The 26007-nt window shown below is 40.8% G+C and overlaps 1 protein-coding gene across 1 annotated transcript in view; it reads left to right on the forward strand.

Annotated features, from left to right (window-relative positions):
- The first annotated feature begins 891 nt into the window (after nt 1-891).
- rapgef5a (Rap guanine nucleotide exchange factor (GEF) 5a) overlaps nt 892-26007 on the forward strand; it is a 48317-nt gene continuing 23201 nt past the window's right edge. Inside the window, exons 1-8 of the mRNA XM_070846253.1 lie at nt 892-1171; nt 14831-14881; nt 16887-16993; nt 17529-17650; nt 18888-19065; nt 24714-24795; nt 24887-24935; nt 25085-25158. Coding sequence (XP_070702354.1) covers nt 1028-1171; nt 14831-14881; nt 16887-16993; nt 17529-17650; nt 18888-19065; nt 24714-24795; nt 24887-24935; nt 25085-25158 — 807 coding nt within the window. The 5' untranslated portion in view covers nt 892-1027. The remainder of the gene's footprint in view (nt 1172-14830; nt 14882-16886; nt 16994-17528; nt 17651-18887; nt 19066-24713; nt 24796-24886; nt 24936-25084; nt 25159-26007) is intronic.

Genomic DNA, 26007 nt, shown 5'->3' on the forward strand with positions numbered 1-26007 from the left:
CTCAAGTTAACATAAACACAAAACAAACAAACACTGTTGATAAGGATCTCTTAAATTTGGTTTTTAGATGATTGTGACCAAGATATGTAAATGATTTAATAAACTCATCAATGCTCTTTTAAATGTGTGTGTGATAATAATACTTATTTCTCTATTTCTCAGTCAGGCTCTTGTTAACACACAGGAGGCACACACTGGGGCTACTCTAAACCTCCACTGTAGCCAGCATGTTATGCAAACATGCACCACCTCTGGCAAAGGAAGAGGAAAGAGTTTAAAAGTTACTGCCTGGTGAAGGCTATGAAAATACACAGAGTGGGGAGGCAGGGTGTCATCTTCAACAAACCCACAGTATTGAGGCCTGTTGTAGTTCACCTGCCTCAGGTTAAACTGGACTGCAAAGCTCCACAGTGGTTCTCACCAAACACACACACAGGTATACACTCTGTGGCTGCTCTTTGTTTACCTATGGAAATTTGAGCCAGGTAATGTGATGAAGTATCCTCCCGAGTACCTTCTGTCTTATTTCCCCCCTCCCCCCCACCAAGACTATTGTATGTACTTTTAAATAACATGTACAAACATTTGACACAAATAAAATGCTGAAATGTCAAGTGCACCAGTTACATTGAGATACACATATATATATTTTAAATGTACCTCACTCACTTCCTTTGTGAGACTAGTTCAGAAAGGTGGAAGTGATGCAATGTTTCTATGCACCTGTCACCCCCCCCCACCCTCACACACACACACACACATGAACCTGGCAGTACTGAGGAGTAGGACGCTCGAGCCATTGGGTGGAGCAGCGGCGTCGCGTGCTGCGGAACACACTCACACACTCAGTAACCTGGGTCGTTAAGGCGGCGCGCGGTTTGGTTGCAGATGCGGGTCGCTGGGTGTGTGAGCGCGAGGCGGGGGGAAAATGGCGAACGGGCGGCGGTGCGCCTCGTGAGGATACTGTAGACACCGGGAGCGGAGGCAGGCGGCAGCTCGAGGACAGACCGGAGACGGAGGAGGAACCATGGAGGACTCGGAGCCCGCAGAGGACGGCTTGCTCGCGGGCTTGCGATGGAACCGGAGCGCGCGGGACCAGGCTCAGCTTAAACACAAAATCCGGGACCTGCCGGGGCTGCTGAAGCACGGGCTGCACCTGCGGAAGAAGAGCGTGAGTGTTTCAAACCGGCCGCTGGCTGACTGTCCGTCCTTCCGTGTTTTTATATTTTTATGAACGTTTGTTTGAACCGTGAGCTTCACCGACACCGCTCTGTGCCGCTAGGCTGTTTCGTAACCCCGTCACGACTCAGGTGTTTTCATTTTGGTATAAGCATTACTGTCGCAGAGGCTGTGTGTGTGTGTGTGCGCGCGCGTGCGTGGCACATCCATAATAACCAATTGCTGTTAGACATCATACCTTCACACTCCGGTAGTCAAGGCAACACTACCACCCCCCAACATATTCACTACGCACACACACACCTACTTACATACACTGTGAAATACACACACTCTTGTATATATATATGTATGAGCAGCTACACAGCTGTTATGGGGCATTATTGATTATTATGTCAATGTTTTTTTTTTTTCAATTAACAGTTTTTTTTTTATCCTGTAAATGTGAAAACGGTGAAAATTTCCATCACAAGTTCTGAAAGCTCAAGGTGACGTCTGCAAATGTCTTGTTTTTTTCCATCCGACCATCCACACTTCAAGGATAGTCAGTTTAAGATGATATAAAACCCTTACAATTGAGCAACTGGAATTGGCAAATATTTGACATTTGATTAACATTTTGTTGCAGATTAATTTTGTCTTGATTGATTAATCGGTTATTTGACATCATTTCAGCTCTATTCTGTAGTAAATAAACAAATCGCGCTCTTTTGTCTGTGTGATATTCCCAGTCCAAGTGGGGCATGTTTGTGGATCAGCCATCTACATTTCATCTCATGTCCCCCGGTTCTGTTTTGTGATGAATGGTCTACCGAGCAGTGAGTGTGTGTGTGACTCGGTGTGCCCTGATGTGGAACAAACACACCTGACAAGCCAAATGTCTGCTCAAAGTGTCCACTCCGCTCATCTTCATCATCGGTGGCAGCCAGGAGATAACGTGTCCTTTATTCCCTCTGTTCCCACAAGTGCCAAATATGATAAGAATGTACACAGCTGTAGTGTAAAGGACCGAGGAGATGAGCAGTTTGTGTCATGTTACATCTTGTTGTTTTAAAGGATGTTTAAAGGACTTTTGAGGCTGGTCTGTGTTCCTGTTACCTGTCTGATTAATATGATTTCACTCTTTTATGATAACAACTGTACAATAGCAAATCCACAAATGAATTTCAGAACAGAAAAATGCAAATATGACCCAATAGGAGACTGTTTCAGTCATTTAACTGCAACTTGTACCGTATCATCATTGTGTTTTTGTTCACTGTCTGTGATTGAGCTGAAGAGAAGAGAAAACTGTGCACATGAAATGAAAATGGCGAGTTTTCCTTCTCCTCATCTAACTTAGAGTGTGTGTGTGTGGGTGAGTGTGATGAGGCGTGGGTAAGTAGTGTAAAGGTATGGCTGTTCTGTGCAGACTGGTTCTCTCTAGACTCTGGCAGTTGGCTTTGCTTCACCTGGCACAGACACACACTTGTTTGTATATGCAGATGAATTCTCCCAAAAAGATGTGAGGGACGAGCGACTGGATTGTTTTTGTTACAACAGCACTCGAAATTGGTAGACACCTCTGCATACCTTTTTATCTTTTTTTTGTTGTTGATCCATGCAGAAACTTTAATAATATTTGGGTTTTTGTTGTAATATTCTGGGCCTCGTAAATGTGCAAAACCCCTGACATAAGCAGTTGTTCACATTACCTCATGTGCTTCCTTGAGGTTCGCCGGCAGCCTATGAAGTGAATTGAAACAGTTGTATTGCACAAAGCCATCTGTCGCCTTTGTTTCCCAGCCTGCTGCAGCCTCACCTTTGAGAACCCTTTCTTACATTATTCTCTGTTGTGACTTGCTCTGGTATTCAATTAATAGTGCTTTTATTGGCTAAGATATGACAGGAGTAGAGAAATTCCCTCAAAGGAACACTTTACTGACTCTTCTTGCCTGGGTCCATACCTTTGAATCCACAGAGGTGCCTGATTCTGGTCTGGCATCATGATATGAAACGGTGATATATCGATTGAAAAACATTTGATCCAATGAGCGCTGCAGGGTAGCTAATGATTAGCCAAAGAGCTCCATGGGTGGAGCCAACGTTGTTTGCTCTGCTTCACTCTTAAAACCCCAGTGAAACCAGCATGTTGGCATGGCTACTCATCCGAGTCGACTTAAAATTACGTTAGATTCAGGCGGCTATGTTGGTCTGTAGTGATTAAATAGGGAAAAACAAATCCCCCTCCCTCATGGAAATCAATTAGAGTGGAAGAAATGTCAGACTGAAGATGGAAATGGAGTTTAAAGCATTGACATTTCTGTCTTAGATCAACTTTCAGCGCACTTGCCAGGGTGGTCTGCACAGTGGCCACGCTGTAGAAGTTTACGACGAGGAAAAACCCAGGCCAGTTATCTCTCCTCCTCCTCCTCAGGCTGCCAGCAGCATGCTAGCTTGGCTGGAAAGACAGATGCTGACAGGTCAAGCTAATGCTATTTATGGATGGGTGCCGTTAAGATTTTAACGGTTATACTACTATTAGCAATATTGCTTATCGATCCAGTACAGCAGTAACAGCATTCTTATCAGTTCTTTTTTGTTCTTTTTCAAGAGAAAAACAAATTAAGAGCACAGTCTGTGTGTGTGTAGTTTTGATTGGATCTAGTTGCAGACACCAAAATGGAAGAACAGTTATCAGAAATCAGCTGACTAATGAGGCCGTCTTGAGCCTAACTGTGTGTGACTGTGTGATCAGTAATGTCATAATGATTTAGTTGTAATGATAATTGCAGAGGTCTTCTGTGTAGAGACTTTGTCACTCGGACAAGCACACTGGTACAAGTATACTGTGATACCTGAAGGGCCAATCAATAAAAACAGAACAAAATAGAACATTAAGACCAAAAGTTGGACGTCACACATATTGTAACAATAGGTTGTTCTGTGTATGTGTGTGTTTGCATTCTTAATGTATCAAATCAAATGATGTATGATGAAGGTAGAGCAGGTGGATATAGCCTATGCAGTAGCACATTTTGTTTAGAAAGAATCCTACAACACAGTCAAATCATGGTGCTCTCCCAGTTTAATCATGCTGTTTTGTGTGGGATTGCAGGTTTTTTGTCTTTTTATCTTCGTCTAAGGCATTTATGCCAGCCTTCACACTAGAAATTACATTGCTGCCTCCAGATGATACCAGATTTTTCATTTTTAAATGGCACATTTGGTTATATATTATGCAAAATACACTTGATGCAACCACATCCTGAACACAAACCAAGACTTCCACTACTTTGACGCTCAAATATTGTATAGAAATGTTGCTGAAAACACATTATTTAGGCTGTAAATGAGACTATCATAGTCATAATGTAGGCTTTCTGACTTTATGATCACTGTCGTAGAGGAAAGTTAATGATATTCCTCAGAAGATGATCTCATTTCTGTGTTATACATGCAGCAAAACAGTGGCTTGTGGTGTGTTTTTATGTCTGCCAGCAATATTTCACATCCATAACTGCATTATATATTGAGATTAGTGAGATGAAAGGGCGAGTGAGGGGTGGAGAGAGAGAGAGAGAGACTCAACACACATTCACACTGACTAAACCTGCACACATTATCACTAAAAACACTGTGTTTGGCTGAAGGGATTAGGATAGTTTGAAGTATGATGCTACTACCTCTGAACTTATAAATAAAAATAAAGCAAGAAAAAATACAAAAGATAAACATGCAAGTGACATCATGGCATTTAGCCCAGTAAAATTGCAGTAACATGAAATGATCTCAACTATTATTACAACAACAAAAATGTTAGCAAGAGTAACCTGTGGTCATTTGTTCTCATTCAAAAAAGTAAATGTTGAAACATTGTCTTTAAATTGATTTTAATGTCACATCTTATGGACATTTGGCTAAAAAGAACATTAAATGGAAGAATCCAAATGATCCAATGATCGTCAATTCTGGTTTCATTAATCCATAATATTCTTCTTTGAGGATGTAAATGATCTGATATCTGCAGATTACTCTATTGATGAATTAAATGATAGCTTGATCTATAACTTTTCAGAATATAGTAAAAAATGCTCAACACCATTTCATAAAGCCCAAGTTACAGTTGCCTGCTTCAATGCACAAGATATGCAGTTTGATGTCAAAGATAAGCAGCAGATAGTCACATCTGAGAGGCCGGAACCAGTGAATTTTTCATCAATTACCTGATAAAAACTGTTGCTGTTGATACAGAACTCACGAAATTAGTCTGTTCTCAACAAATATGTTGTTAGTGAGCCAAAGGTCGTGTGTGGGCCAGCAGGTTTTTTTAGTAGCTTTACTCTGTGTGTTTGTCTGTGTGTGCATGTGTGTGTCCATTGAGCTGTTGCTGCTTTGATGTCTCCATTTTGACTTCCTTGTATGACGGATCCGTCGAGGAGTCGACAGGAGCTTTGTGTGTGTGTGTGTGTGTGTGTGTGTGTGTGTGAGTGAGAGGAGGCTTGCCAAGCATACCGTGCTCCAGCTCCTTCACTGTGCTCAGCAATCTAATCTGAGAGTAATCCATTTCTTGCAGATAATGACCTCGCTCTCTGCTGCTCTCTCTCTCTTTCTCTCTGTGTGTATACACTTTGAAGTCATCACACCGATAAGCGTGTCAGCATACGCTCTCTCTTTATAGCTCTCATTCCTCCTCATTCATCTTCTCTTCTCTTCTGTTCTGTCTCTCTTTTGGCCTCCGGTATACTTACAGCAATGGACTGTACAACCCCGTGAAGGAGGAGTGTGTGATTGTGAAAAACTGAGGCACAGACAAAGAGACTCACAGGAACATGACCAGCAGACATTTCTCATGTGAATGTGATACAGTATGAATGAAACACATCTAGAGCTGATGTGTCTTGAGTGTGTTTGTGAGAAGGGATGACAGTGGAGAAACAAAGACCTCTCGAGAGATCTGTATTCACCAGACAGGGAGACAAAGAGATGGAGAGATAAGATAGAGCGACCAAGACAAAAGAGAGAAAGAAGGGGCGAGACAGAGATGGTGAGAGTCAGAAACAATTTATTTAGTCTGTGTGCTTGGCTGGCTGGTGTGCTCTACTTAACCTCCAGTCCAAACACTGCATGTCTCCACACATAGAAACACAGAAAAAAAGCTCTCATCTTTACTGATATCTCAGATGTCCGGCCTGAGCTGGCGTTTTTCACAGCCAAAACAAAGTTCTTTTCAAAAATGTTTTCCAGTGTGTATAAATCTGAAACTCCAGCCCTGCTTTTTATTGTGAGTGGTGAAAAACTGTGCTTTTGGACCTGGCCTCCAGCTTTGTCTGTGATCTCTCATGTTGAATTTCAATATTACAGGACTGCAACTGATTATTTATTTATTTTTTGTCGATAAATTGAGAGATTATTTCCACAATTAAACAATGAATTGTTCTAACTGTAAAATGTCAGAAAATAGTAAAAAGAATAAGCCCCAATATGATTATTGGGGCTTACGTCTATAGTGATGCCCAGGTCTCTCTCCCAGGCCTCCTTAGTGGCCCGGGAGGTTAGAGGCAGATTGGAGATAAGTGCTTTGTAGAAGGTACTAATGTGCTTATTGGATATCTGAGAGGACAGTGCACCTTCCACAGAAGAAGCAGCACTATTAGTTGTTAGAATAGTGTCTTTTATAACAAAGTGTCTGATTTGTAGAAATCTAAAGAATTCACTTTTTTGTAAACCATATTGTTGCTGTAACTGCTGAAAGGAGAGCATAGTCTGATTAGCGAACAAGTCTCCCAGTTTCGTCAGCCCAGAAGCATACCAGGTTTTGAATCCCTGGTCCTGGCAGCCTGGCAGGAAATCCGGGCCATTCAGAATAGGTGTAAGAGGAGATGTTAGATGAGCACGACCCTCTAAGGTGCGAATGGACCTCCAAGCTTTAACTGTGCTTAAAGTAATAGGGTTGGTACAGAATTTCTTGATCCTATCAGGATTATTCACAAACAATAAATTAAACAGGGGGAGTTTGGATTGAGACGGAACATCTAAACCACCATCCGAACCAACCATTTGAAGTTTTGCTATCTTAAGTCGGGGCTTCCTTTTGCTCCAGATAAAGGCACTTAGCCAGCCTTCCAGCACCTTAATAACCTTGTTTGATAAAAAGATAGGGATGATTTGCAGCGGGTATAACAGTCTAGGCAGAATGTTCATTTTAATAAGGGCAACTCTACCCAGCCAGCAGAGGGGCAAAGGGGCCCAACGATCTAGGTCTGCTTTTATGGTGTCCAGGAGTGGGGGGAAATTAAATCTATACATCTGCTCATATGTAGGTGTTCTATGAACTCCCAAGTAGATGAAACCTGAGAGGGACCATCGAAAAGGGAAGGGTTCTGCTAGGACCGGAACCGACACCAAAGACCCCAATGGCATGGCTTCAGACTTAGCTAGGTTGACTTTATACCCTGAGAATGGACCAAATGAGGAGATTAGATTAGTCAGACAGGGAATAGAGGTTTCAGGACGAGATAAAAACATCAAAACGTCATCCGCATATAGTGTAATTTTATGCTCCCTCCCACCAACCAAGACACCAGACATCAGAGCATTCTGCCTTACTGCCTGAGCCAGAGGCTCAATAGCAATATCAAATAACAACAGGCTAAGGGGGTCACCCTGCCTGTTACCTCGATGGAGGGGGAAGTTACTAGATCTCAGTCCATTGGTTAGGACAGGTGCGGTTGGAGTATTATACAGAATTTTGACCCAATTTGCAAAATAGCCCCCCAGGCCAAATTCCTCCAGAACATAGTGTAAATATGATCACTCAACCCGGTCGAAAGCCTTCTCGGCGTCGAGAGAAAGGACCAGGGCCGTGTCCATGGAACTCTGTGACAACTGAATAACATTAAGGAGCCTTCTCATATTATCATAAGAATTCCGACCTTTAATAAAGCCGGTCTGGTCCTCGTTAATAATGTGAGGTAATACTTTTTCCAACCGCCTAGCCAATATTTTTGAAATCAACTTCTGATCAGAGTTGAGTAAAGCTATTGGTCGGTACGAGGCACAGCTGTCAGGACACTTTCCTTTTTTTAGAATAAGGGAGATGTTGGCCTCTCTAAGTGATTGGGGTAGTATCCCACTTTCAAATGAATGGTTAAACATAGCTAAAAGATGATCCAGAAGGGTAGAGCTACACTCCTTATAAACTCGCATCCAAACCCATCGGGCCCTGGAGCCTTTCCAGATGACATAGATTTTAGGGCAAGCAAAGCTTCTTCCTTAGTGATTGGAGCATTAAGTTGCAATTTTTGGTCCTCCGTAACTTTGGGGAGATGCAGGTCTAGGAAAAATGCTCGCATGAGGGCTAAGGCATTGTCTGGCTGTTCCGATTTATATAGATTAGTGTAAAATAATGCAAATTCTTTATTAATAGATTTACTATCATATGATCTGATACCATCACCACTCATAACAGAGACAATTGTTTGAGAGTCTGACCTATTTTTGACAAGATTAGCAAGAAATCTGCCAGGTTTATCCCCAAATTCATAGAGCCTTTGTCTAGCAAATTTAAGAGAGTGCTCGGAATTCAGAATCAGAAGAGTATGCAGTGCGGTGCGTGTGGCAGTCAACTCTTTAAGCAAGTTTGGACTCGGCGCTGAGATATTGAGTTTCTCCACATCAGCTAACTTGGATTCAAGACATTTATAATGTTCATCTTTCCGACGCCTTTTGGATGCTGCATATGAGATAATGAGACCCCGAGAAAAAGCTTTGCACATTTCCCAAAGGATAGAAGGATAGAAGCAGCATTAATCGCATAAACTATCTTGAGTTCAGAGGTAAAGTAAGAGATGAATTTATCGTCTTTAAGAAGAGAGGTCTGAAATCTCCAATGCCTAGACAGTGCCCTGTCCTCAGAAAGAGAATAAACCAAATACAGAGGGGCGTGGTCAGATAAGATAATGCTGCCTATTGTGGATGACTGAACTAAAAACATTTTTGATGAGGGAATGAAAAAATAATCGATTCTGGTATAACTCTTATGGGGGGAGGAAAAGAATGTAAACTCTAAATTGGCGGGATGGAGCTCCCTCCATACATCAGAATATCCAATATCACGGATTATAGAAGTAATCATTCTAGCTTGGCCAGAAGGGGGAGGTATACCTGGTGGTAGTTTATCAACAGAAGGGTTAAGATGACAATTGAAGTCTCCTCCCACAAAGCAATCATCAGATGCTAATTCAGAGAACGCCACAAAAGCCTTAGTTAGAAACTCAGGGCAGTAACCAGGTGGGAAATATAGATTCATAAATGTTACACTTTTTCCTGAAAGCACTCCTTTAACAATTACATAACGGCCTTGACTGTCTTTAACACTGGCAAGGGATCTGAATGCTAGCTTTTTATTAACCAGAATAGTCACACCTCTGCTAAAAGAGGAGTAGGAAGCTGCAAAAACATGCCCCACCCAGCCTTTCTGTAAACTAATAATATCCTTGTCCTCTAAATGAGTCTCCTGTAGAAATGCAATAGAGACATCTTCTTTTTTCAGGTGTGACATTACTGCCAATCTCTTTGCTGATTTTTGGAGGCCTCGGACATTCCAGGAGCATAGCTTAATGGTATTTAATCTAGACATACAGACTGTTAACTATAGTGAAAGGATAGATAGCCCAAACCCGTTTCACAGTCCCCCTCCTATTTGGTGCATACATTACATAATCCATAAAATCAGAAACCTTGGGTAAGTATATTGGGGGGGGGGGTGGAGAGTGCCACATCAACAGGTGCCTTAGATATTGCCTATACATGTCCCGAGCCAAACACAAAAACTGAACTAAACTCACACAACAAGTACAGTATACAAAACAAAAACAGACCAGAGGTCCTTCCCCAAAGAAACAGGGACTGTTCACCATACAAACAACTTTCAGGTTCACAACTGTGAAAAGGTAAAAAACGAATATTCACACCTCAAGCAGCCGTGCCACTTGGTCAGGGATGTTCAAAATGTTCGACCCAACCCAGCATCAACTGAACTGGGCCAGCCTGGATCCGTTGTAAATCAAACCGCTGGCTCTGCGTGCCACTTTCATCACTCTCTGTTTGTCTCGGAATGCGCAGAACCGCAGCAGCAGCGATCTGGGGAGCTAGTTCGGGTCCGGTTTAGGTGCAAGGGAGCGGTGAATTCTTTCGAGCTTAATACGCCCAGCTTTGGTGGTCATCTTTAGAACCTTGGGCAGCCACATCTCAAAGAAATCCGCCGGCTGCCCCGTCTCTGTGTCTTCTGCCAGACCAACGACCCGAATGTTTAAGCGTCTGCTGTTTTCCGCCACATCCAAACTTTTTGTCAAAGCACTGACCTGCTTTTCCAGCTCGACAATGCGGGGCTTGTATGCAGTCGAGCTGTTTACCGGCAGTCTGTGCAGCACGTTTGTGAATAGTCTCGGCCAAAGGGTTAAGTTTTTCATCAATCACTTTTATAATATTGGCTGTCATGAGGCTGAGAGCTTTAGCGAGAGCAGGGTCCAGTCCATTGGATATGTCAGAATCGGCCTGGCCGCCATCTTGAGGGCCCTCATCAGGTTCAGAGAGAGTATCCTTTTTGTCTTTGTTCGCTCGGTGTCTTCTCATTTCGTCAAAAGGTTGCGGCCAAAAGCTTTCTAAGGACATAACACGCGATGCTCAGAACATAATAACTTCCAAAACATGGTTGAAAACAGGATAAATGTGTATTTACGGCCAAGTGGCACGGAGCCCCTGCCAGAACGTTGCGTTCACCTCGCCGCCATCACGTGACCTCCCAATATGATTTTCTGATTTTCCAAGATGACATGCTTTTTTTTTTTTTCTCACAGACAATCCAAAACCCAAAGATATTTAGGTTACTGTCATATAAAACAAAACAAAAAACAGGAAATCCTTGCAATTGAGAGGCTAGAACCAGAGGATGGATGATGTATTTTAGCTGGAAAAATTATTTCAATGATTAATTGATTATTAAAATACCTACAAACTGATTTTCTGTTGGATATTAATACTGAATAAATCCTAAAGCGTGAGTTTGGTTGTGTTAAAACACAGATCATGGAGAGCAGGATGGGAATGAACGCAGTTTCTAGTTAGGCCAGATAAGTGTGGCCTTAAAGGAAGAGTTCCACATTGGGAATACACTTATTCAGTTTCATGCAGAGATTAATACCAATCTACAATCTGTCACATAATTATACAGTAAGGCTAAACTGTCTGAAGGCTTCCTGGTTCTTTTCCTGCAAACCTCACTGTGATGAAGCCACAGCACCCAATCAAGAAATAGTTCACCTTAAGTCCACAGACTGTCATGTGTTGCTGTTTTTGCATAGATTACACAAACAAGATATGAATTGTTAAGTAGAGGTGGTGGAAGGGGGGATTCTGTTACCTTTGGACAAAGTCAGGCTAGCTGTTTCCTCTGTTTCTGCTCTCTGTACTAAGCTATGGTGACCAGCTGCTTGCTGTAGCATTATATTTAATACACAAACATGATATGCATATTCCCCAAAATGTCAAACTATTCCTGTATTCCTTTTAATGAAAAGAAGAGGAGCTGCGATACTCTCACAGTCATTTGTTTTGGATAAGGTGAGTTTGTGTAAGAGTGTGTGTGTGTGTGTGTGTGTGTGTAAGAAAGTGTGAGACATCCCAGGCAGTATCATCGCTCTAATGAGGATCACACACACTGCGCTACATCTCTGTAATCATCCCTCTATTTCATCTTCTTGAAGCCACAGCCGTGCATCTCTCTCCCTCTTTCTTTGTCTTGCCTACTTTTCCTTCTTTTACAATTACAACTAAAATGATCCCTCCATTTCTGACCGCCTCATCTCCCTTCCTCTCCATCTGTCATGCTGATATCTCCTGTCATATTCAAAGACTGTTGTAATTTGCTCAGCCTCCCTCTCTCCTTTCTCCTCTTGCACGTTAACTCATTTATTTTTCTTCATCCACATCCATCTTCCACAGTTGCTTAGGTATTTTTCATTTGTTCGTTCAATTGATCTCTCTGTATCTCTTTATTCGTCATCATCCGGTGGTTTGCTAATGTCAGCCAGTGAGCGGCACAAGGGCAGCAGCGTCTGCTAACACAGGCTCAGTTTTCTGTGAAGGTTTCCAGAGGGAATCAAACCCACAACACACTGACTGGTTGCACTCCTATTGCAGGAGGTCTTTAATGAATGCTGGAAACGTGATCGCCATCCTAATGCAATTCTACAGTTTTTTACCAGGGATTTTCAAAGCCGATGCTAGTATCTGATATTTTCTCACCCGTATCCACTGATAATGATGCTGTGTTGTTCTAAGACTGAGTACAAATGCAAATATGAAAAAATTAGAGTGCATATAAAATCTACAAAATATATTCATCCTCTTGGACTTTTTCATGTTAGGATTTTCTAACTGATCAACAGAAATAATACTCTGTTGAAAACAAATCTCAATAACTTGTCTTTGGTTGGAATTACAACTAGACACAACATTTTTTTCTTTGCTAAACAGCTCAGACAGGGTGAAGTTGCATGTTTCAGATCCTGCACAAAATAGGCCACTTGACTTGTCCCTTACAGGACTTTATTGTTCTTTGAAAACTCTTTTAGCCTTGGCTTTGTTATGTTGCTGAAAAATAAGTCTAAGATCAGTTTTTTCTCTGGGATTATTCTGTATTTTGCTGCATTCATTTTACACTCTGTCTTCAAAGTGTTCAATGGCTTCTTGCAGAAAAGCATCTCCTCTGCATGACTGCGCCATGACCAAACATTTAGCATGTAGATCGAAAAGCTTGATTTTGGTCACATAAGACCAAAGGAGCTCCTTGCAATTTGTGTTAGAGTTTCACGCTCAATGTCTCCCATCTCAGCCATCAAACTTGAGTGTCTGCAGGCCTCTTGATGGTCTCTCTCACCAACCAGTAACAACACGTTACTGAGGATGGCTGCACCATATTTCCTGTTTAACGACGGACCTCATTGTGCCTTGAATTTCAGTGCCTTGAAAATTTTCTAGTATCCGTCTACTTTATTATGATTACTGCCTCTGAAATAAATGTTCAAAGACAGTAGGAATAGGCCTTTTGACATGGGTGTGAATGATAAAATTAATGATGGCTGAATTTCATTTAGCTGCTTCAGTTTCAGGGTTCTGGTATTGTGCATACAGGATCACTGTTACACTGGCAAGACTTCGTAGGACACTTGAATAGAACAAAGACGTCCTGCTATCAGTAATGTGCCTGTGGCTGGGAAAACAGGCTTAATTTCCATTGTCTTGGTTTTAGCCAAGAAAAAGACTAGATGCAGATGCAGGTCCATTTAACCTAAAATCACTTGTCACGCCTTGATTACACACCAGTGATCTCCATTCAGCTAAAAACAGCTTTGCTACACCAGTGATAATTTAGGTGTGTCAGTGTAAAGACGACAAACATTTATGCAAACCTTCTGTGCTTTACGTTTATGTAATTTAGCTGTATTTGTAGAAGTTGTTCACTTTGACATCTAAAAGTCTTTATCCGTTAATCACTGTCAAAACGCCTCCTCAAACCACTGTGATTCAGTGTTGTAAAATAATAAATCACAAATGTTTCAGGGACATGAATACTTTCATTGGCGCTGTAAAGCTTTCCCCAATTAAGCTTTTTAGATATGCCTTTTTAGATATACCGTAATGTAAATAAAATGTTTTTATGTAATGAGTATTAGATATTAGCCATATATTAGCAGTAGAAAATTCTGTTGCACCAATTCAAATGTTTTAAGCTGTTACAGCTAAAAGAATGTAATGTGTGATTCAGTACTCAATATTATAGTATGGCCCAGCACAGGACATATTAGTATAGTTAATAGCAATTAGTGAAAACCTTCATAATTAATGCTGCCATTTTACATTATTTTTGTATTTGAGAAGAATGGTCTATGATTATATTTAAGACTCATAAAACCAGTTTAGAACTATTATCTTTGAACATTTGGTAGAAGCTTTTAATTCAGCTGCAGAGCAATCAAGATGTGGTGTTACTAATTACATCACAGTGAGATACAAAAACAGATGTCTGCATGTTGTGCTGTTTCCGCTCTACTTGATCTAACACTTACTATCATTTTTAATCTTTTTTATGACCAGTGTGTCACCCCAGTGTTGATGCTGTGATCTCGCTCCTCGGGCACCTTAGTAATCCATAAAGATTAAGAGTTTACTTCCTGATAGAGGAAGTGGAGATGGAGTGGATACACCCAGGGCAAAGGCTACAACATAATGGCCTGATGTTAATAACCATGAAGAGATTTATCAAAGGGTTACTGTTTTATTGTGAAAGTTGGACTGACTAATAAATGTCTTCATTATTTACTATTGTACTGGCTTTGTATTGATGAGTGTTTGATGATTATCTAACCTAAGAGGTTTAATGGCGAAACGTATTCACTCAAACACCTTGTAAGTAAAAATGAATGGTTACATCAAGTTTAAAGCACTCAATATCACCAGAAAGTGTGTATATGAGTAACTCTTGTTACTGCTGACTAATGTTTTTGGAATGGTTAAACTGGTCTACCTCATCGCAGAGTTTGTTCAGTGTATTTACTGTGTGTGTCATTGTGTGTTGGCTCTGATGTTTGTGTGTATTTTGTTTCAACAGCAATCACCTGACACTATCCCCGGACCGAGCGCGGGACCTACAGTACACAAGGTAAGTAAGTGCACACACTCACACACACACATTTGCAGGTGATGTCACCCTTTTAGTTTTGATAAGAAGTGAAAGTGTGCTTGTTTAACACCAATACAGATGACATCAGTGCTAAGTTTTACCCTGGGCTTTTTCTAAGCTAGTTTCACCGATCTCACACACACACACACACACACACACACACACACACACACACACACACACACACACACACACACACACACACACACACACACCAGAGAGAGTCTTAATTTGTCATGCATCACTATAATGTGGTTTTGCAAATATTTCAGTTCTGCATTCTGAAAAGGCTTTAGGGCTTAAATATCTCATGTGAGTATAGTTTTTCTTTGAACACTGAGAACATTAGCTAAAGAAATAAAAAGTTGAAAAAATGAAATAAGTAAACATCTGACGCTCAGCTTCTACTTATTTATGCGCACTGCTGTTACCCCTGTGCCAAAAAAATCTTTGTGTTTGCTTGGTTTTTCATCCCTCAGCACTGCTGTAATTTTTATTACTTGTATTTCATTAAATTTTCTTTTATATCTCACCTCTTTGGAAGTGGCTATGCCTAACATTGATGTGGTACCTAAAGCAGCATGATGCTGGTAAAAAAAACAACCTTGCACTTGCCCCCCCTGCACCTAAGCAGGGAGTAGCATGCAAAAAGAAGCTGTAAACTTAAATCTCCCAACCTCAGTTTTTTTATTAGTCTGGAAAATACCAAGAATTTATAGAACCTGGTGCCTGAAAACTGGACAAATCAATAAACTGTTGGTGACAATGAGTGGTGCTTCCAGAGGAACTTTAGGTTAGTGTGGACTTCCATGTCTTGACTGCCGAACTTTGTGATGAGCTACTTCAAAATGAAACATGATAATGTGACTGCATGGTCTGTTTTCCTCAAAACCCCATATGGTAAACACTAGTTAATGTGACATTTGAAGCAAAGTCTGAAGCAAAACATGTTTCAGCAAGTTGTAAATCATTTGTTATAGTCAAAACTTGATCCAATCGCCTGTCAAGTAATTTTCTTATATTGGCAACACCTATAATGGATGAAAATGTCAATCAAGGCTCAGCTGTCCACAGTGTGTAAAGATTTACTTGAGGGCTGGCTGTGTGAGCCTGATTAAGTCCAGATTCTTTGTTTCAAGGGCACTAATGACACCACCTTATTGCCTCAGTGATGATCAGTAATTCTGCTTTGAGGACCGAAACCACCTTTTAGCCCAAGACACACAACTGAAATTAAAATTGTGTCTGTCAAATACTTTAATGCAAATAGACTGCAATGCTTTGATTTGGACCATAACTAACCAGTACCTTAACATACCTCAAATGTTGAGTTTCTCTTGAAAACAAAAACATTTATGTTTATGTTCAATGGTTTTCACTAAAGCAGTGTGTGTAGCCTTGCAGGCTAATGAAATGTTGAATGCATTTCCTTCTTAAAACAATTTCAATGTCAGCATGCAGGAATCGCATAACACCATGAGGATAAATGTGGTTTGTGTCAGCCATGTGGTTTTGTGGTTGCATGTGTGTCCTCGTTGCGTGAGCATGAGACGCAAACAAAATGGGGGGCCACCCGGACAAGGTGAGGCTCCATAATGTGAATGGAGCCTCATCAGCAATCAAGCCATCTCTGCTCTGTAGCATGTTAACGTGAATATGAATGGAACGGTATAAACAGACCATGTAAACAGCTTAATTGAAATACACTCTTATTTACCATAGTGTCAATAGCAGGATTATTGCAGAACGTGTACACACAGTCAATGTTTCTTTCCTCAAGAGGGAAGAAATCGAGCTGTCCTTGTGAGCCGTTCAATGACAACTGCATGTAGCCATGCTAGCTCGCTGCAGTCTAATGCCCAAGCCCAAAACAATGTTGAGATAAGATTTTGTTTGTAAAAATTGACAAATTATTTTAAGTGCTGAAATTAATTTTGATATGGTTGTGTGTGTGTGTGTGTGTGTGTGTGTGTGTGTGTGTCAGTCTTGTTCTCAGAGTTTTCCATGTGCAGGTCGGACTGTGAGGAATGCCTTCCTCTCTCATGGACCATACCCTGCTAAAGACAAGATACACCTGGCCAGAATCATACGGTACACTTGTCTCTGTGTCTGTGTGCAGGGCTGAATCGATCTGTGTCTGGTGAAGCATATACACTGACTCACCAGTCATTGTTGAACCCCATTCCGATTGGCTTGTCAAGTTGTTTATGCAGTAAGACGAGCAAAGTGTGACGTAGACATTATATAGCAGAGCACATGAGGGCTGGGGAATACAAGCAATATACACTACATACAATACAAACAGAAGCATGCAAAAACCACATGAACATCTGGACAGAAATATAAATAGATACTCTTAACCATCGTTGTACATGCACCCATGCAAACACACACACACACACACACACACACACACACACACACACACACACAGGGAGTTTATCCAAGAGGAAAGCATTCAGTGTTTCAGAGGAAAAGGCCTACATAGAACTAATGAATAATCAATGGATATTGATAAAAAAAAAAAAGACGAGCCGAGGACAGAAGTGTGAGTATGTGCATGTGCATCATAACACTGTTTGGCTGTACTTGTGTGCTGAAAATGTGCGTGTGTGTGTTTTAACAGGCGTAGCTATGTGGGCGTGGAGCTGGTGCAGTGGCTGTGTGAGCAGTGTGTGTACGTGCGCTGTCGGACTACTGCTGTGCGTGTCTGGCAGGTGCTGCTGGAGCTGGGAGTCCTGCTGTCTGGTAAACACGCACACACACACACACGCGCTTACTAATTGCCTGGAGGTTTTGCTGTTCTTTAAAATTTATAGTAACCTCCCAGCGACATTAGCAACAATATGCACATCTGTGAAGAGACAAACAATGAACCAGTTCACCAGGTAATTTCTAACAGAATAGAGGGATGAATTCACTGCTTCATTGACCTGTTTAACTCTCCACGAGGTGAAGTGACACTGCGGCTCTGTGTATCTAAGCCCCCTCCCCCACGAATACTCCCAAAGATCTTTCATTATTTACCAAAAACTATGTTAACAACTAAGATTTTAGCACACATTAAACCTTCTGGAAAAACTGTGAATCTACTATCACTGCACCTATAATGTGTGGATGTGATTCATATTTCTATTTTCAATAAGGCCGACGAAACTGTGTTGTATTATTTACACTATTTTGTGATTAAACTACTCAGTATGCATTGGATGTGTCATGTAATGTTCAAAGGCAGCTAATGTTTCTCTAAAGAATGAGCAAACCTGATCCTCTTTAGGCTGCCTGCTTTTGGACATTAGCTCAGGTGTAGTTCATCACTCTGTCTAATCCACCATAACTGGTACAAAGAGTTTATCCAGGTTTAATTGTTGTCGCCACCATGTCACTGCAACAACGTGTATAAATCACCAATGTACCCTTTTTAAGTAATGTTTCAGGCTGCCATTTTAGTACACAAGTCATATCTTTAGCAGCAAGTTTTCACCTGCATGCAAACTACATTTTACCTTTTTAAATGGCTGTTTAATTGGGTGTCATCAGCATGTCTTATATACACATAAATCATTTCTTCTTTATGGTTATTTTCAAAGAACTACAACTTGAGAGATTTCCTTGATACACCCTGTAATTACCCACTAAAACAGTGTATATTTACCCCCCAAAATATTGTCTGTATATAGTAATGATCAGTGAAAAACATTTTAATTAAGTTATTTATTACTTTAACTAAGGCTTGACAGTGGTAGCCTGAACATGCCCATTTTGGCAAACTAGAAAGAAATGCTGAACTGGGGCAATGCTGTCATTAAAAATGTCATGTAATGAACATGAATATATATATTGCAATTTTTACACTATACTTAGTACAACTTGGTAAGTTTAAGATAATAAAGGTAAAATAGAAAAACCCTGAACACGACAGGAGAATAAGCTACATCTTGCATTTTCTTTGACGTGTTTATTTACGTGTCTGTTCTGTCTCCAGTGGACCAGCGGGTGGTGTTTTCAGACTCCAACTCTTACTACCAATTCAGCTTTGAGGAGTGTGACTCAGCCTCCTGTGATTTTCGCTCCAATGAGGGGGAGTGGCCAGAGGCTGTCAGGCTCCTCCTACAACTCGCCCCATATGTCCAGTTTCGCTCTGGCAGCGGGGCCAACATCCCGTAAGTGTCTATAAAAATCTGACTGCTAGTTATGCTGCGATGGATGGCAGAGCTTTCACTTTTTCAAAAACTAAGAATGTGTCGTTTCCTCCATTTTATGTTTAATAAAGATCAACATGCAATGCTGGGTAGTTTATGAATAAGCTCTGAATTTCAAAGTCAGAAAGATGAATGCATATGAGTGAATGAATATTGGATATTTTCCCAAGTCTGAATGGTAGTATGAGTTCCAAATAAAAAGTGACACCACTAATGGTTGCGAATGCATATTAGTAATCATATTTATCTGACACTTTCCACTGCTCTCACTGGGTCCTGTCATAAGGACCAACATGCCCTTACCATAGTTGATGGTGAATACATCTGAGTTGTAATGCACTGGATGATCTCCACTGACCTGAAGTCGAAGCTCATTGCTCTGGTAAAATATCAAAGTTGAAGTGACAGTGTTCCCTGTTAGATTTAAGATTGAGGTCATTCTGTCTGTCTGATGATTTACTATGAAAAGTGACAAGTGATTGTGTTTGATTTGGTGGAAGTGCACCCTTGCAAGTACTTTACAGTTTTGCAACACAATATACACTCACACATACACACACTCTCCAAGATGTTCCTCAAATCACAGCTAGAAACCTAATCACCATTCAGTGTTATAAATCTTCAATCTGCTTATGTGAGAGACATGTTGATGTGCAGGCGCACACACCTTCAAATCCGTAGAAGACATACACTCGTACACAAAAACTGACACATGATGTGATCATTCGCATACGTGAGATGGCCACTGACACACACTTCCCTGCTTTGCTGCTCCTGTCTGTGGGATTCCTGCTGATGCTGCTACTGAACTCAATCTGTCACTCAGAGAAAGAGAGAGAGTGAGGCGGGTAGGGAGGGTTACCAAAAGAAAAATGGAGTATATATGGCGAGTGAAGGAACAAGAGCGCACGTCAACACATTCATCTGTGTGTCAGCTTCAAAGGGTGCATTTACAGATATCAGGGAGAGAGCATGGCAGCAAGGGGAATTGAATGTCACACTTACTAATATAAATCTCATGTATTATACTGTGCATAATCCTATGTTCTCCATCAGTTACTTTATATATATATTATAGTGGATGACATGTATACTTAGAGGCACTCCACCACAGCGTCTCCACAGGTTTGCAGGGTGCAGAGGAATGGGTGGAGAAGAGGGCGACGATTGACATTTTAGGTTTCAACACCATTTTAGCATGTTTCTAGTCCTCTGGTGTGACAGCAGGAAGCTGAAAAACCGACCACAATTTACACAACAAAGGGGTCTGCATATTTATCTTTTTTTTTTTTTGTTGTTTTTTTTTGTTTTTTGTTTTTCATGTGTTCTCACACATGTGAAGGGATTTCGGTCTTTTTCTTAAAACTGTACCTTAAAAAGTGCAGTTGTTTTTCTTTTGCAGATTAGACATGGATGACATTATGCAGTCAGCATTCTCACTCTCTGTCACTTTGAGCCTGCTGCTGTCTGTGTCTCTCTGACTGTCGCACCGTCTCTCTGCAGGCATCCTCTCTCCCTCGCCGTCTCGCACCCACCCTCACTCTTTGTGTCTCTCTCTCCTATTGTTGTAAAGGGGAATACTTGTAGCTGTGAGGGAAAACACCTCATGTATCTCCACTGGCTAATACACTGATCCACTAGTTAATGCTGATTGTTGTTTTTGTTGAAATTGTAAAAGGAGATACAGTTACTAGTAGGCTACCCTGCTCCAGCGTACAAACGTGTGTTAAACCACCGGTTAAAGCCCTATGCTGATGGCTGTGTCAGAGTGATTGGACCCTACCATACTTGCTTGCAAGTCTAGTTCTCATTGCATTAAAAAAAAAAAAACAGCAGAAATTCTAATAGGAGAAATTCGTTGTTTTTGAAGGTACTGCAGCAAGATTATAAACGCAGCCAGGTGTAACTATTACTCATGCCCCTCGTGGATTATGGCTCTCTATCTCTTGCAGTAGTTTAATCTAATGAGGCAAGCATTAAATTGATACTGATAACTTGATACCTGATAAGAAGACATTAGCTGATGGTTATGCCACTTCGACTTTAGTGAAGCATAAAACAACAGGCTATTAATTAAGTGGGTTATCTCTTTGGCATCGTGTGAGGAAGATATTTCTTAGCGTGTGTCATTATTCAGTTTGTGTCAACACTGCCAGCGTGTCTCAAAGGATTGCTGTCTCTGAAAAGTAATATTTGCTACCAGGCACATTGTGGTCATTGAAGTTAATTAGTGTATTGTTTATTGCTCACTGCAATGGAAAGAATTTTGTGGAATACACTTAACAAGAATCTCATATCAAAATCGAGCTTCACACATCATAGTGCCTTGAAGGAATCTTTAACTAAGTCTCTTAACTAAGTCTAAGTCAGTCAAATATTAACATTACACAAAAACACGTCTCTCTCTCGCTCTCTCTCTCTCGCTGTATTTGAATTCACTTCAGTTTCAATTTAATGAGCTTTATTGGCATGAAAGTATTTCCGTCTCATTTTCTCTCCTCCACTTTGCCTGACATTACAGTAAGGGCAAAACTTGCATATATAGTGCTTTTAAGAAGAGCTGTGTAAGGACAGTCCATTAAAGTTTAACTCTGAAAAGATATCCTGCACACTGCCCCTGCAGCAGAGGTCAGTACATTTGTTCATTTAAAGTTTAGTCCATGTCCAGTTCAGCTTTGTCAGAGCGCGAATTTATCATGGAAAAGTGAATGTTTCGATATGAATGCACAGTTAACTATCTTCCATATAGGCACTTAACACAAGAGAGGGGCACGGTAACATGAACACCTACACAGTATAGTGTAATCCAGTAGCCCTGCAGCATTTTATATTTAAAGCTATGTCTAGATTATGTCAAGAATACTTTGATATTTGTCCCCCTTGGTGCCTTAAACTAAATATTAGGTATTTTGTACTTGGTAATATTATATTGTTTATATTAGATTATCTTTTGTCCACTGCCTATATAACATACATTGAGTATATAATTATCAATATTTCACTCTGTGATAGTACCAAAAATTGAGGAAAAATCTCAAAATACAACAATTAGATGCACAAATCTGTGTACTCCCCACAGGCCCTGTCTTTGTTCCCACATTATACTGTATATTGTATACGGTACATTAACCGTATACATATTGTTTGGAGTAGCACAAGGTGGCGTCAGTCAATAGCAATTAAGTTGCCAGTTTTCTTGCCTTTGAAATACAGTGTTCTCTTCATATCAATGTGCAGGAGGACCAGAACTGCACGGAGCTGAAATATGACACATCAGCTTGGGAGGAGAGAGCACTTGCTTGCTTTGCATGGTGCTCTGGTCCAAAAGGGGCAAAAAGCCAGACAGGCCCAGAATGCAGAAGGAACATTTTGGCTTACCAAACAATCACTGTTTTTTACAGAGATTAGATTCTCCTCCTCCACAAATCTGTGCAAGCTTTTATGTCTGTGTTAGATTAGCAGTAGTCAGATCACGACCGATGTGCACATGCATTAGCTGGATTTAAACTATGTATTAGGAATCTTCAAATTAGATTGACATTGTTCACGATAACAATTGCTAAGCTTTTGATGAGGATCTGTTCTGGTAAATCACAGAACATGACTATATCTTGCGGCATATTCTATTTTTCCTGGTATGAACAGGGAGGCGTTGCAAGCACCAGTCATGTTAATCCTCGATCAATACTGCTCCATGCTGCTTAATGATTGGTGACAAACCTCCCACTGTGCCTCTCTTCCATCTTTGGTGCGTTCGGGCTCATGGTGAGTCACTAAATTACCAAATGAACGCTGGCTGAAAAGATTTAATGACTCTGATGAGAATAAATTTAGCATGATTACTTATAATAGACCTTGTACATTTCACAATCCGCGAATGAACAATAACAGCTAAAAATCCCTGGCATTCAATTGCAGTGACAACTTGATAATTTCCCATTGTTCATCCAGCTCAGTCAGAAGTTTGAGTACTGGTTATTGTATTTAAAGGAGAGTGGAGGCCAAGCATTTTGACCATAAGTACTGAAAGGAAAGCACAGCCACCAAACTGCTTTTATTGCAACAGTAAAAATATGGTATTTTCACACTTTTAAGGCATCTATTGGTTTACCTGCCGCTTTCTCTCTCTTTGTATCTGTGTCAGAGCCGATAGCTGAAGTGTCAGGCTGGAGGCTACATGTTATCACTTCCCTCCTGCTTCAGCATCTATCATTCCCTTATCAGATTACAGTGCACACACACACGCACAGATAAACACAGTCACACAGTACTACATCTTCTTTCCTTCCCAACTATTACTAGCGCCACTGGGATCTGTTGATAAAATCCAAATTGTAAGCAAATTGGTCTTTGTGTGTGCGCATGCTTGAGAAGGTGTGTGTGTCTTGTGCTGTCTTGTGCGGGGGTGAGGCAGTGTGGGAGACCAATCCAAACAGTGGTTTTGTCAGAGAACATATTAGATGAGGGGCCCTCGGGTGCAGTCTTTCGCTGCTGAAGACAAACTCAACAACCTTGTATTATTGCTGTGGGAATAATACAGAGTTTACCCCAAACCAACCACCTGTTTATATAACAAATACACACACACACACACACACACTAGTTATACATGGATGTATTCACAGATGCTCTCAGGCTCGCAAAAAATCCTCAACAAGAGTCACACAACTATATACGTTCTGCACATATGTACAGACACACACACACACACACACACACAGCCCCACTAACATCAATAGAAGGGTGTGTCTGGGAGCTATTTTAAATGAAACCACATGAAAGAGCAAAGGAGGGAGCACAGAGCGATGCTCGATACAAAGACGTCAGCAGTGAAGAACTAGAAAGACAGATGGGATGGAAATTATATGAGGCAGACATGTCTCTGCCGACTATAAAATATTCACACAGAACATATACTTATCTGCTGTATGTTTATTTTATACTTGTAGGGCTGCAGTGTTAGATCAGTTAGTTATATTTTCAATCAATGGTTTAGTCTATGAAAAGTCAGAAAATTGTAAAAAATGCCCATCTGAACTTCCTGAGCCCCTAACTGATGTTTTTAAATTGTTTGTTTTATCTGATTCAAAAACACAAAAATATTAGATTTGAAAATAAAAAAGCAAAGCCTCATATATTGAGCAGAACCAGATACTACAACAACAATGGTCAAACTTTATCTCTGTCCTCCTTGTCCTCTTTCAGCTCATTATGAGATCAGATCAGACAGGTTTAGTCTCTGAGCCAACTAGTGTGCAACCATCAGGAAGCCACTGTTAGATCTCTTTCGTTTGGATGTAATGTCAAGATTTCTTCATACAAATGGCAAAAATAGAAAAGTGGCTTCTATCCACTTGAATGAATTTAAATACAGAGTTATTTAAAAAAAAAAGTTAGGATCCACAGGGAAGAACATCCAGCCGAGAGGTAAATGCGTGTGTGTGTGTGTGTGTAGATTGTAGTTCTTATGTAGGTGTACCAGGGGGCAGCGTAGAGAGGACTGAAGCTCTGCTGGAAACTTTTATCCCTGGAGAGTGTTTGATCAGAATAATGCACCTGTCAGTTACAAGTAAAGCTCTTTACCGTTTGTGTGTTTGTGTATATTCAAGGTCAGAGGAGGACTCTGAAGGCAACAGGGACATCTGCAGTGAGATTCTCCAGATGAAAGCTCTTGAGAGGCTCACTTCTACGGTCCGTATGTGTTTGTGTGTCTGAAAATTGGTATGCACAGTATCATCTGCCTCATCACAGTATGCTTGACTTAACACCTTTTCCTGAACAGGTACAAAGTGAGTTGGCAGCAGCTCTCGCCCGAAAGACTCGGAAAGCTTGTAAGTATTGAGTCTGAGCACTTAACGGAGAAGTTCTCCTGGTGTGTTTGTTTTTTCCAACTGCATTGCGAGAAAACAGAGTGACAAAGACATGGTTACATAATGAACATGTTACATTACATTAATAACTTTGTTGTGGTTGGTTTCAGTATCAGAGCAGGACTCTGAGACGACGGAGACGAGCCAACAGGAGCCTCGCACACCCAGTGAAGAGAGCAGCCCGGTAATATGCTTCACACACACACACTTCTGCTTACTGTATACAATAGGAATATCCCCATCATGATGTATTATTTTACTCCCTATCTTCATCTTTCAATTAATTTTTACTATCTGCCAATAGAGTCCAAATCCAATATTTATTTTTTCCTGGGTAATCTGGGCAGTGCACACTCAGCTTAAAGTAAGCCTACAATAGAATTAGTAAAGCCAATCCAATTTAGCACAGAAATATTCAACAACAAAATTAAGCTTGTATTTAATAAAGCTTATCATTTTGTATAATGTCAGTGAAGAGAGTGATGAGAGTCTGGAATCGTTAAGGCAGGAAGATTTGGGCAACTTTTGTATGCAGCATTTTTTAAGCAGCAGTAGGTTTTTATGGATGTGTTACACCTATGAAATGTTGCTGAAATACATGCAAACGGCTGTTGATTCAACATTCACTGACAAGAGTATAATTAGATTAAAAAGCTGGGTGCCATGGTAAAGCATTTTGACAGATGTCGTAAGCAGATTGTAATAAACAAAGGGCAAGAATTGCAGCAAGCTGAATATGACCAATACTGGCCAATGACAATGTGACCTGATCTTCTCCAACATAGATTGGTTTTGGGCATCCATAATAACAGATCATCAATTGCTTATTCTGACTACCTTGCTTTCTTGTAAAGGGCACTGAGTGCAAGTTGGGTGCATGTGTGTGCATGTACTGTATGTTCCTCCATGAGGTGGCTGAATGTAGAAAAAGGGGTCAAAACAGATTGCAGAGGGAGGCCTGTTTGCTCTCTGGTCCCATCTACAGTGGAAACCTCTTTTTCTCCATCAATTATTCATTCTCAGATTACACCAG

The sequence above is a fragment of the Pempheris klunzingeri genome, chromosome 16, assembly GCF_042242105.1.
Source record: "Pempheris klunzingeri isolate RE-2024b chromosome 16, fPemKlu1.hap1, whole genome shotgun sequence".
Classification (NCBI taxonomy): Eukaryota; Metazoa; Chordata; class Actinopteri; order Acropomatiformes; family Pempheridae; genus Pempheris; species Pempheris klunzingeri.